The sequence below is a fragment of the Citrus clementina genome, unplaced genomic scaffold, assembly GCF_000493195.1.
Source record: "Citrus clementina cultivar Clemenules unplaced genomic scaffold, Citrus_clementina_v1.0 scaffold_1, whole genome shotgun sequence".
In the NCBI taxonomy this organism is placed as follows: Eukaryota; Viridiplantae; Streptophyta; class Magnoliopsida; order Sapindales; family Rutaceae; genus Citrus; species Citrus x clementina.
The window spans coordinates 503,578-515,970 of NW_006263303.1; the positions used below are offsets into that span (position 1 = coordinate 503,578).

Here is a 12,393-nt window from a genome sequence, read left to right on the forward strand (position 1 = left end):
TATATTGTTATTACAATTTTACAACTCAATATATATTAGACACGATAAATCAAACATTTATTTCATATAGGAGAATAATCTTTTATCTCATCTCCTGATCAATGGCCTAAGTGACCATATCATTTTTTTTAAAACAATTTTGGTAATTTATTTAAATTTATCACAACAATTATCATCTGTTATTCTGTTTATATAAAGGATTTCAATGTTTTTTTTAAACGGAACAATTTAATTTAATAAAAAAAAAAGAAAAGAGAAAAGCGAATGACAAAAAGACCCTTGCGGGTTAACTTTCAATGCTTCAATCGCCTGTTCTCTCTCCCACATATAAACTGAGAGCAGATCTAAAGATCTGCAATGGTCCTCACTCAGTCGTTTGTATTTTGAACAATTAACAACAAATGAGCATTTAAGATCTGACATCTAAATCATCAATTTCACTCAACGCTCATCACAAGAGGTTCGTTTCTTTCTCTCTCTATTTTCTTAGATCCTGCGGATTTGTTGATTCATTTTCTCGGCAGCCAAACTGAACATTTGTTAATTTTCTCGTTCGATTTTGGTTATTCATGGTGTTTCATTTTTCTTATCTAACTCCAGGTAATGTTACGCTTCTATGTCATGCTTCTACATTCTACAGGCGCTTGAACTGATTTTTTTTTTTTTTCTTTGAAGTTGAAATTGTTAATCTAGCATGTAGATTTTCGATTCGTGATGTGAATTGAGAGAATTCAGTTATAGCTTTTGATAGGACTATTAGCAACTATGAGATCTTGATGTAGCTAATCATTGTCGTATTTTGTGTGTGTGTTTAATATGTTTTTACTTAGCCCGAATTGTTGAATTATCTTTAAATTTCAATGTTAGATCTGATCTGGTTGAGGCATATGCATTTAATGCCTGTTTAACTTGTAACTTATCCTTTTAATGCTGATTAGGGCTGGATTAAGACTTGTTTCATTTCTGTTTTTCTCTAGTTATTTGAAATCACAAGGGAGGTGGATAGGATTTTGTGTGAGGTCTGGTCTAAAAATTTTCCTTAGTCTCCGCTTTCTAAAGCACATGCACATGCACACTGAGATTGATATGGAGAGCAGATAATAGAATTGTTGTGTTATTGGAAAATGAACACTAGGACAGTTTATCATATGATTGGAAATGTATCTTGTATTTTGGCATCTGTTGCACTGATGGTTGACTAATGTGATGATTATTGATGATGTCTAATTCTTCCATAATTTAATTGTGTTCTAATTTTGCTTAGCTGAATTATTTGATTTTTCTAGAATAATAACGGAACACGTAACTTGGAAAATTTGATCTTTTTGTATCAAGTTATTCATAGGATTGTTTTTTACATGAATTTTAAATGACAGAAAAGACTATCTGCAAAAATGGAGAAGTCTTGTACTCTGCTCATTCATTTTGACAAAGGGACGCCAGCAATTGCAAATGAAATTAAGGAAGCTCTTGAAGGCAATGATGTGCCTGCAAAAGTTGATGCCATGAAGAAGGCAATCATGCTTTTGTTGAATGGTGAAACATTGCCCCAGCTTTTTATCACAATTGTTAGATATGTTTTGCCTTCTGAGGACCACACAATACAGAAATTGTTGCTTCTATATTTGGAGATCATCGACAAAACAGATGCTAAAGGTAGGGTCTTGCCTGAAATGATTTTGATTTGCCAAAATCTAAGGAACAATCTTCAGCACCCGAATGAATATATCCGTGGGGTTACTTTGAGGTTTCTTTGCCGCTTGAATGAGACAGAAATAATTGAGCCATTGATTCCTTCAGTTTTGCAAAATTTGCAACATCGACACCCGTACATTCGGAGGAATGCCATATTGGCTGTAATGGCAATATATAAGCTTCCACAGGGTGAGCAGCTTCTGGTGGATGCACCTGAAATGATTGAAAAGGTTCTCTCGACAGAGCAGGATCCATCAGCTAAGCGGAATGCATTCCTAATGCTCTTTACTTGTGATCAGGATCGAGCAATTAATTACCTGTTGACCCATGTTGATAGAGTTTCTGAATGGGGTGAATTGCTTCAGATGGTTGTATTGGAGTTGATTCGGAAAGTCTGCCGAACCAATAAGGGAGAGAAGGGGAAGTATATCAAGATTATTATATCATTGTTGAATGCCCCTTCAACTGCAGTTATTTATGAATGCGCTGGGACACTTGTCTCTTTGTCATCTGCACCCACTGCTATTAGAGCTGCTGCTAATACCTACTCTCAGCTTCTTCTATCTCAGAGTGACAACAATGTCAAGCTTATTGTACTTGACCGACTGAATGAGCTCAGGTCTTCACACAGAGATATAATGGTTGATCTGATCATGGATGTGCTGAGGGCACTTAACAGCCCTAATCTTGACATTCGAAGGAAGACTCTTGACATTGTGCTTGAATTGATAACTCCTAGAAACATCAATGAGGTAGTTCTTATGTTGAAGAAAGAAGTTGTTAAGACCCAGAGTGGGGAGCTTGAGAAGAATGGTGAGTATAGGCAAATGCTTATTCAAGCCATCCATTCTTGTGCCATTAAGTTCCCTGAGGTGGCAAGCACAGTGGTCCATCTGCTGATGGATTTCTTGGGAGACAGCAATGTTGCTTCAGCTATAGATGTGATTATCTTTGTTCGAGAAATAATTGAAATGAATCCTAAACTGAGGGTCTCTATTATAACAAGATTATTGGACAACTTCTACCAGATCAGAGCTGCACGAGTGTGCACTTGCGCTCTTTGGATCATTGGAGAGTATTGCCAGTCTCTTTCTGAAGTTGAGAATGGCATAGCAACCATTAAGCAGTGTCTTGGAGAGTTGCCATTTTTCTCAGTCTCTGAAGAAGGGGAGGATACTGATTCTTCTAAGAAAGTTCAGCAGCAAGCCAGCTCAACTACTGTTTCTTCCAGGAGACCAGCTGTTCTTGCTGATGGAACTTATGCTACTCAGAGTGCCGCCTCTGAAACCGCTTTTTCCCCTCCTACCATTGTTCAGGGAACATTGACTTCTGGAAATTTAAGATCCCTTCTTCTCACTGGTGATTTTTTCCTTGGGGCAGTTGTGGCTTGCACACTGACAAAGCTTGTTTTGAGATTGGAGGAGGTGCAGCCATCTCGAGTTGAAGTGAATAAAGCATCCTCACAGGCCTTACTGATCATGGTCTCAATGTTGCAATTAGGACAATCTCCAGTTCTGCCACACCCAATTGATAACGATTCTTTTGATAGGATTGTTGTGTGCATAAGATTGCTTTGCAATACTGGTGATAATATCAGGAAGATATGGTTGCAGTCTTGCCGCCAGAGCTTTGTGAAGATGCTTTCCGAGAAACAGTTAAGGGAATCTGAGGAATTAAAGGCAAAGGCTCAGATTTCTCATGCACAGCCAGATGACCTTATTGACTTCTACCATCTGAAGAGCAGGAAGGTAATAGCTATTGAATGTGTGGATGACAAGGAAGAAGGAGTAGGTTTATTATACAGATTGATCTTAATTTTTGAAAAAAAACTATATCTTGGCCTGTTCTTTTTGAATGAATGGGAGGAAAGACGAAATATAAAGGGGAAAAAAGTGGGTAATGTAAATGGTTCTCCTGATATAAGCGTTTTGATGTTGGGATCTTGATCTGCATCTTTCGTTCTGTTTATTGTACTTTCTTGATATTTTGATATGCATACCTCACCCAGCACACCGCAACACTTAGTTATTGTTGATTTTTTAGGTTTCACAAATTTAATTCTTTTGTTGTTTCTTTATATTTTTTGGTGATTATGTGTATAGAAGTGATGGCTAACCAAAATTCATGACTGTAAATTTCCAGGGAATGAGTCAGCTGGAGTTGGAAGATGAGGTGCAAGATGATCTAAAACGCGCAACTGGGGAGTTTGTCAAGGAAGGAGATGATGCAAATAAGCTCAACCGCATTCTTCAACTCACTGGATTTAGTGACCCTGTGTATGCTGAAGCATATGTTACTGTTCACCACTATGATATTGTCCTTGATGTTACAGTTATCAACCGCACCAAGGAAACCCTTCAGAATTTGTGCTTGGAGTTAGCTACTATGGGTGATCTTAAGCTTGTTGAGCGTCCACAGAATTATACATTAGCACCTGAATCAAGCAAGCAAATAAAGGCTAACATCAAGGTGTCCTCCACTGAGACTGGGGTCATTTTTGGGAATATTGTTTATGAGACTTCAAATGTGCTTGAGCGAACAGTTGTTGTCCTCAATGACATTCACATTGACATCATGGACTATATTTCTCCTGCTGTTTGTACAGATGCAGCTTTTAGAACTATGTGGGCTGAGTTTGAATGGGAAAACAAGGTATCTCTAGCGTTAGTTTCTTGTTTCTTTCATACAAATCACTAAGGTTCTTCTTTCTGTTTACATTAGATTTTAATTTACGGAAGATTTTAAATTATTTTCAGTTCAACATGGAAAGGATCTGTTGGAAGGTAAGGTCATTGTGGTTCTGATTATGGGACTCAGCAAGAGTTACTATTTCGTCATAACTTTTTTTCTTTTTCATCTCTTTTATTATTATTATTATTATTAATCAAGTCGAACATTAACCACCCGAGCAAGCTGTCTGTGGTCTTTCTAACAATCATAGGTGGTTGTAGCGCGTAAACTCTATGGACCTTCCCAGCTCCTAATATGATGCCAACTATTTTTTGATTTGATTGTACACTTGTGAATTAATTTCTTCTTTCCTTTAGTTGCAGTGACTGTTGAAAGTTATTTCCAGTTTGACTGATCACTTATCTGTCTTGCTGGTGCTTAGTTTTATGGTTAATTTTATTTGTCTTCTGCTCTGCAGGTTGCTGTTAACACAGTAATTCAAGATGAGAAGGAATTCCTTGATCATATCATCAAATCAACCAACATGAAGTGCCTCACTGCACCGTAAGTTGATCTTCTGTTCAGCAGCCTCTTGAATGAATTGATAGGGATGTATGTTCTTTTGTGTAACATGCACATGGAGATGCATTTCAAACAGTTGATTGATTGAGAAATATTGGAAATGTATTGATTTACTTAAAAATTGAGACTCATTGTGTCATATAGGGTAACAACATAATGAGAGCTTAGTGGGAAAATAATTGAGACATAGGTCGGAAGAGCCCTTCTATGGATAATCTGTAGGCTTCTATTCTTAATTTTAAGCTAGTGTAGTTTTTTGGAACATATTACGTATGAGCAATAAGTTTACAAGTTGTGTTTGTTGCACTTGGGGAACACAGCAATTGTTTTTTCTTGTTGATGTGATCGAAATAAGACCCATCTGATGAGTTCGGTGTAAAACTGAACGTTCCTTGCGTAGTATTATTCTCATATTTGATTTTTGAGAAAGTCTGTGGTGCTCCTGGAGATTGCTTCTTCTCCATTATGTGATTGCCACATGGATATGCATATTATCATGATTGGTTAAAGCATACACATGGCAAGCACTGAATACAAAAAGAGCAGTGGTCCAGGAGCACCCAAGACTATTCCTCAGGTGCTTTCAAGTAAATGCTATTGATACACCATTGCCAATTGGTTTGAGCTGCAGGTCTGCACTAGATGGTGATTGTGGGTTCCTGGCAGCAAACTTGTACGCCAAGAGTGTGTTTGGTGAGGATGCTTTGGTAAATGTAAGCATTGAGAAGCAAACCGATGGCAAGCTCAGTGGCTACATCAGAATAAGGAGCAAGACCCAAGGGATTGCCCTTAGTCTTGGGGATAAGATCACTCTCAAGCAGAAGGGAGGCAGTTGATTTGGAAAATGAGCATATCATTATTTTTGGAAACACAGGTACTGTTCTCATTGCTTGCCATTAGTTACTGGAAGGTTTACGCCACTTTATTGCAAGTTCTCTTAATTTATGTTCTTATTATTGATTCCTTGAACTGCTGCAGGTGCTTTGCCTACAAATTAGAAGATTGTTCATCCCATTTTTGCTGTTCACTTTGTATCTAGGGCATTGAGGAAGTGACATTTATATTTGAGACGTATTTTACAGTGAAAAGTACCTGAATGATTGAAAGTGTTCTTTTTTTTTTTCGGTTCTTAACGATAGCATTTGAGATGGGATTTTGCTGCAATTTTTCAGTAGTATTGAATTGAAGCTCTATGTTTTCATATTTGGAGTTTGGCTGTGTAGAAAACCTTGGTAATAAAATGTTCGCGCATTGTGATTCTCAAAAGCGTTTGATACGTCGCATCAAACGTTGGCGAGTATTACCAATTGGGATAGCAAGGTCATTGAATGAATGAATTTTTACATTTTTCTCCGATGTCGGCACATTCATTTTCCGTGAGATTCGTATCTGATTCCAGTAAAATAACAATTGAATTTCACCACTAAATCAGAGAAATCCAAATAAACACTCCAGCATTTGGTGCGATGCGTTTATGCATCAAAGTTGAGGATAATTCATCCATACAAGATACCCAAATGTGGGTTTGCAAATTGAGACAATATATCATCACTTGCAAAGTTTCAGTTTCTTGAAAACCAAAGATACCGTAGACTTGGGGTACGGCTTAGTAGCGAGGCAGGTTGGTATGTTTTCAGGTTGCTCAATCCAGAGCTTATGAGCAATGCCACCAGCATTGAGCTTCTCCGACAAATTCACAATCTGGGTTTCTCCCTTCACCTCAAGGGTAACCTAAAATCTCAGCTCTCAGTAATTCTCCAAATCTTTATTATCTTAAAGTCATAATAATAAGGAGGAGGAGTTGATGGTAGTGCTTCTGGTAGAAAATAAAATATACCTTATGCATGGAATTGATGTTTTGAGGGCTACAATACTGAAGAGTGTGAGGATCGTCTTTGTGGGACCAAATGGCTGAGACGGATGCGTGGCATCCCTGAGTCACCACGCTCCCCAGCGGCCACGCGTCTATCAGGTCTCGTCGGAGCACCACGTACTGTACCAGAACGTCGCCGTTGTTGTTGTCGTCTGCCTTTGTGGCGTCGTTTGGGGAATCAGAAGTAAATTGACTCATTGAGATCGAACTGAGTCGACTGGACAAGCAGAGAGCGAGTGGGATGTTGTTAATTTTAGCAGAACGATTGCTGATGCGTACAGGAGGCGTTAAGCTGGGGAAGCAGGCAGGGAAACGACGTGGTGAGAGCAAATACGACATGCTTTTAATTTATATATGTGTGCGCGTGTGTGTGTGGTGACGGACACACTCACCCTAATAAATTGTACTACCTTCCCTGCGTTATGACCCGAGTTCTAAAGAAAGCCTTTTGCCTTTGAAGAATAAAGGCCCAGCCCATTCTCGCTACTGGAAGTCGGAATGTGCGCGTTGAAGGAAAGGGGTGGCGGATGATCTTTTTTTTTTTTTTCTCATTTGTTGGGAAAAACAAACGGAAAGTCTGAAACCGATCAGAATTCCATTACCCACGACGTTTCTCTTCTGGAACCAAACCAGAACCAGAAGTGATCCTCGTAAAGAACTGGCTCTTATGTTTACAGTTACACACCAAAGAGTCGAATGAGAGCTGAAGTCCCCACTAATCAATAATACATACATACATACATACATACATGTGTGCGTGTTGTATGTGTGTAATGTGTGGGTTTGCCAACATTTATTAATTACTTTTCAGAAACATTGTGGATGGTTAATAAATTGCTAAGATGTAATTAGAGGTCCATAGTTAAATAAATTGCAAAGATGTAATTAGAGGATCTTATCTTTTTTTTTTTTTTTTTTTGAAGGTTTAGAGGATCTTATCTTATTGATTAGAAAATGTTTTAAAGTATTCACATGTGCATATCTGTTGATTATTATATTATTAATTCCACCAGAAACTTAATAATTGTATTTCATTTTCTTAGAAACAAGACGAGCGGTGGTGGGTAAATCAACTTATGGGGCAGCCGTCTCATCATATCCTTATTCGTGGCGTGTTGAACTTGAATCACTTCGAATGCAACCTGTTCATTATTATCATTACCAAAAAAAAAAAAAAATCACATACACACTAATTTAACCCTTTTATTAATTGTGTAATGTGTTTAACATAAATTTTGTCGAAAAAGAAAAAAGGAAAACCTCATTTAACATATTTTTTTTTTAAATATATTTGTGGTAAGATATAAGTATTTTTAGAATAAGATAATATAACACAGTTCACATGGATAAAAGAAATAAGTCAAAATATAATATAAATAATTGTGTCATAACTAATTAAATTCACTTGTGAGTTTTTTCTCTTTTTTAAAAAAAAAAATTATATACATACATACGTGAGAAAACTTTAAATATAAATACGAAACAATCAATTATTTAAAGGGATCACTGAGTGCTCAAATCGAGTCCGCATAAAAAAATGTGTCAAATATTGAGCCATGCAAAGTCCGAACCAATTACATGGGGGGGGAGGGGGGGGGTTAGTCAAAGATAGATGGCCACCGTAAGCGAATTTATATGCATAAAGGATGAGTGGTACAAGAATATGAGGAATGTGCGTGCTGCCGGCCACATTAATTAATGATCTGCTGCAATGAGACACACGGTGAGCCTGCAGCATCCAATCCACGTGCTGCAAAAGATGACAAATGAAGAAAAACGGTTGTCTGTCCACTGTTGACCGGCTTGGCTGGGAATTGTCCACATGCAATGTAAAGAGAAGCGAAAAATATAAACAAAACAAAAAAAAAAAGAAATTTTGCTCTTTCCAATTCCAAAGAAGATAAAGACGATGAAGATAATAAAAAAGTTCCTTCATTTAATAAGCCATCATTGGCACTTGGCACGCAATCTTCTTCTTCTTCTTCAACACATCCAAGAAACAGAGGGAAATCAAAATTAAGTTTTGATTGCAAAGATTTTTTTTTTCTTTTTTTTTTTTTTTTGTGTGCATCACTTAAACCTGTTATCTTTAAAAGGTTAGCTAGGTTTTAGACCATATCTTTGAACATCCTCGACTCCGTCCAATAGATAAAAGATGCTTGTATATGTAACAGACGACCAAAAACCCAAAAAAAAAAAATAATTCTACATTCTTAGATGCCCACATCACAAAACAATGCAATAACATCAAACTAAATTATCCATATCCATTACCATAAAAAGAAAATAGTTTTTTTTTTTGGGGGGGGGGGGGGGGGTGGGGAATTGGTTGATGGGCAATACATATACATATATTTGATATTTCAATAAGAAATAAAATAATTTTTAGTAAAAATCTTAAAACCTAATTATTAGCATAATTGTAATAAATAAGCTGCTATTAGATTAATCTTGTTGTTGTTCTTCTTCTTCTTCTTCCTCCTCGCCTAGATCTGCAAGACAGAAGCAACTGTGGGACTTGTAACGCATGCTGTTGTTGATCATGAGTTTAAGCCTGCTCCCATATTGATACTGCTGCAGCTGGTGTTCGTCGTCATCGTCGTGTCGTTGTTGTTGATGTTTGTAAATATCTCCTCCTCCTCCTCCTCCTCCTTCTTCAGTTTCTTCTTCGTCGTCGTCGTCGTCGTCGTCGTCGTGAAGTACGGGGAGGAGAGGCATGGATTTACGGTTACGGTGCGTGGGAGTGGAATAGAATAATTTGCGGGACAATCTGTTGGCAATCAAAATCCTCCTCCTCTTATTGAACGGATTCTCTTCCTTCTCCAGTACTTGCTTGGCTGCCCCGCCGCTGCTCTCCACTACCTCTGCTAAATTCCCAAACGACTTCGATTTCCCGCCGTAGTGATTCGATAATCCTCTCCTGCCGTTGGTTCATTCATTCATTCATTCATTCATTCATAGATATCACATCACATCACACCACATGCATACTAACTAATTTCTCGAAATAAATAATGGAAAAAATTAATATTGACAGTAATTTAATTACTTGTTTAGAAGCGAGTCTTCTAATGAACTCATGGAGAACTTGTTTCTTGTCAAACCCCCACCCCCATCTTTCTCCTTCGAGGACGATACGACGCCGTCCTCCTCTTCTTCTTCTTCTTCGCTCTCCCCCGGTGCCCCGATGGATGATGAGCTATCCGAAAGTTCATCCGATCCGTAAGTCCTCCTTATTGGATCCCCAACGATGTCGTTTTCGCCCTCGCCTCCGTCTCCTCCGTTCATCAAGAACAAACACGAGGACGAGCCAGCTTTTTCGTTGCACTTATAGCTATCCTGAGCAGCAGCCGACGCCGATGCGGATGATGCAGAAACACCGCCGCTGCTGCTTCGGTCTCTGACGCAGGCCGGGGAGGAAGATGACGCGGACACGGACACATCCATGTTATAAGTGGGCCCCATCAAAACTTGCATAATGATGATGAAGTTGAAGTTGAAGTTGAAGATGAAAAAAGGATTAAATGGAAATTATACCATTTCTGCTCTCTCTAGTTAGTCGACCACCACCTCGATCGATCGATCGATCGCTTTGCAGCAGTTGTGTTGTAAGCAAAAGGACAAGAGTGGTGTGGGTGTGGGTGTGGGTGTGGGTGTAGGTTAAGGATATAATAAATAAAACTGCTGAGTTTGAAACACGGCTTTGCCTAAAGACTATAATAGTTGCTGTTGTTGTTGTTGTGGTGGTGGTGGTGGTAGTTGCTGTCTCCAATAACTATTTACCATTCTTTCTATCTAATCTATAGACTCAGAGAGAGAAAAAGAAATGACATGAATCAGCAATTAGGATAAAAAGAATTAAAAAAAAAACAAAAAATATATTATCAACTTTCACTTTTCGATCCCTATATTTTCATATAATTTTAAACAACTCTCTGTCTAACTCTTAACACATAAATTCTGACTATATTTAATATTCCTAACACTGCAACTACTTATTGAGAGGACTGCCTTTTGCTTGGATAATCCTCACGTTCTCACCTCATCTTTTCAGGAAACTAAGGGATTTATTCTATGTTATTACTATGGTTTCATATTTATTTACAGTTATTTTCGTCGGTATCATACTCAATTTTCATTGTTAATGTTTATTAAGACTGGTCCTAATTGATTTTTAATTGTGGTATTAATAAAATTATGGTACCAATTTACTTAGTTGATAATGAAATAAATTTCGTTACTGAATAAGTGCCTCCCTTAGTTGATAATTTAAAGTAGCAAAAGGTAAGTGATTTAAAGGCCAGGGGTTTGAATCATACTCATCGGAAACTAATCAAGGAGGAATTATTTTAATCATGTATGATGTGGTTAGTTAGGATGCATGATAACTAAAATAAAATAATGATAATAGTAATAATAGCAAACATTAATTAAAGAGATAGATTTAATTAGGTGGAATAGTTTTACTGAATCATCATATTGATGTAATAATACTATTTATAGTAAGTGGGATCTATCACTTTAAAAATTTGAATTTTATACATAAATCACATGTGTAAATTTAGTTTGGATAAGATGGGATTTTTTTATTTTTTACTTTTATTTTTATCAAATGGATATTGAAATAGGGATTCATATGATAAAATGATTACGATATGCTCTATATGTAATTTCTCTGAAAAGCAGGGACTCATATGTTACATTACCCAAAACAAGATTGTATGTATATAGAATTAGGGTGCCGTGTGGATGGAGATGGAAATGGGCGCCTTCTTTTTATTATTATTAGTCTTTTCCCTGCCAAATAAGTGGATAAGATTGATTTTATTTTTATTTTGATATTGACAATTAAGTATTCTTTCCACTTTATTTGTAATTAAATTAAAAAAATAAAGAGAGAATAATGGGCAGTTTGTTTGATAATATTATAATTTTTAAAATAATTATTGTTTGTAAAAATATGAAGGTATATATAAAATTATATAAAATATAAAATATCTTTTTAAAATCATATTTCGAAAGATATTTTTTTCTCTGTTTTTTTTAAAATGAGGTGATTTCATCAAAAAGAAAAAATTATTACAAACTAAAATTAATTTTTAACTTTTTAAAAAGACTGAAAAACAACCTCAAACTGGGCAAAGAAATAAAAATAAAAATAAAATAAAACAAGGGGATGGATGATCTTTGACTAAATAGAGACCTACGTATAATTATGTTGGCGGCCAAATACACACTACGTAGAATATTAGTTGACACGTTCGCGATGACGTGGCGGGGAAAGGGGCCAGACAGGGAGCACACGGTTTAGACCAAACTCCGAAGCCATCAAAAATTTCTTTTTGGAAAATAAATTGTAATAATAACAATTTTCTCTTTCAAACTTATCTCTATCAATTTTCAATAGTTTCTTGCCACGCAAAGATGAGACACCACCAGGTGAACCAATTTCCATTAGTTTCTTCTTTACTGATTTTTGTAAAAGGGAAAAAAATTCAAAAAAAAAATAATCATGCCTCCTCGCTAAATTTGTTCCCAACAAGTTTCAAGTAATTTCCTTAAGACTTTAAACT

At 36.7% G+C, this 12,393-nt stretch overlaps 3 protein-coding genes across 4 annotated transcripts; 1 reads left to right on the forward strand and 2 right to left on the reverse strand.

Moving 5' to 3' along the window:
* The first annotated feature begins 263 nt into the window (after positions 1 to 263).
* On the forward strand, positions 264 to 6,156 carry LOC18054109 (coatomer subunit beta-1). Of its 2 annotated transcripts, XM_006450127.2 has the most exons (7): positions 264 to 460; positions 1,377 to 3,443; positions 3,838 to 4,347; positions 4,452 to 4,478; positions 4,844 to 4,929; positions 5,579 to 5,821; positions 5,926 to 6,156. In XM_006450127.2, exons 2-6 carry the CDS (start codon positions 1,395 to 1,397, stop codon positions 5,781 to 5,783), a joined length of 2,877 nt encoding a protein of 958 aa, XP_006450190.1. In that variant the 5' UTR covers positions 264 to 460; positions 1,377 to 1,394; the 3' UTR covers positions 5,784 to 5,821; positions 5,926 to 6,156. The 2 variants fall into 2 exon arrangements, with proteins under 2 accessions (XP_006450190.1, XP_006450189.1); XM_006450126.2 differs by lacking the exon at positions 4,452 to 4,478 and having other exon boundaries at positions 265 to 460.
* On the reverse strand, positions 6,060 to 7,535 carry LOC18054110 (putative peptidyl-tRNA hydrolase PTRHD1). The gene is made up of 2 exons (XM_006450128.2): positions 6,785 to 7,535; positions 6,060 to 6,678 (listed from the first exon to the last, which is right to left on the reverse strand). The coding sequence occupies exons 1-2, from the start codon at positions 7,157 to 7,159 to the stop codon at positions 6,496 to 6,498; spliced, it is 558 nt and encodes a 185-aa protein (XP_006450191.2). The 5' UTR covers positions 7,160 to 7,535; the 3' UTR covers positions 6,060 to 6,495.
* Positions 7,536 to 9,228: 1,693 nt separating this feature from the next.
* LOC18054111 lies at positions 9,229 to 10,682 on the reverse strand. Its single transcript, XM_006450129.2, has 2 exons — positions 9,870 to 10,682; positions 9,229 to 9,740 (listed from the first exon to the last, which is right to left on the reverse strand). Exons 1-2 carry the CDS (start codon positions 10,295 to 10,297, stop codon positions 9,266 to 9,268), a joined length of 903 nt encoding a protein of 300 aa, XP_006450192.1. The 5' UTR covers positions 10,298 to 10,682; the 3' UTR covers positions 9,229 to 9,265.
* Positions 10,683 to 12,393: the final 1,711 nt, after the last annotated feature.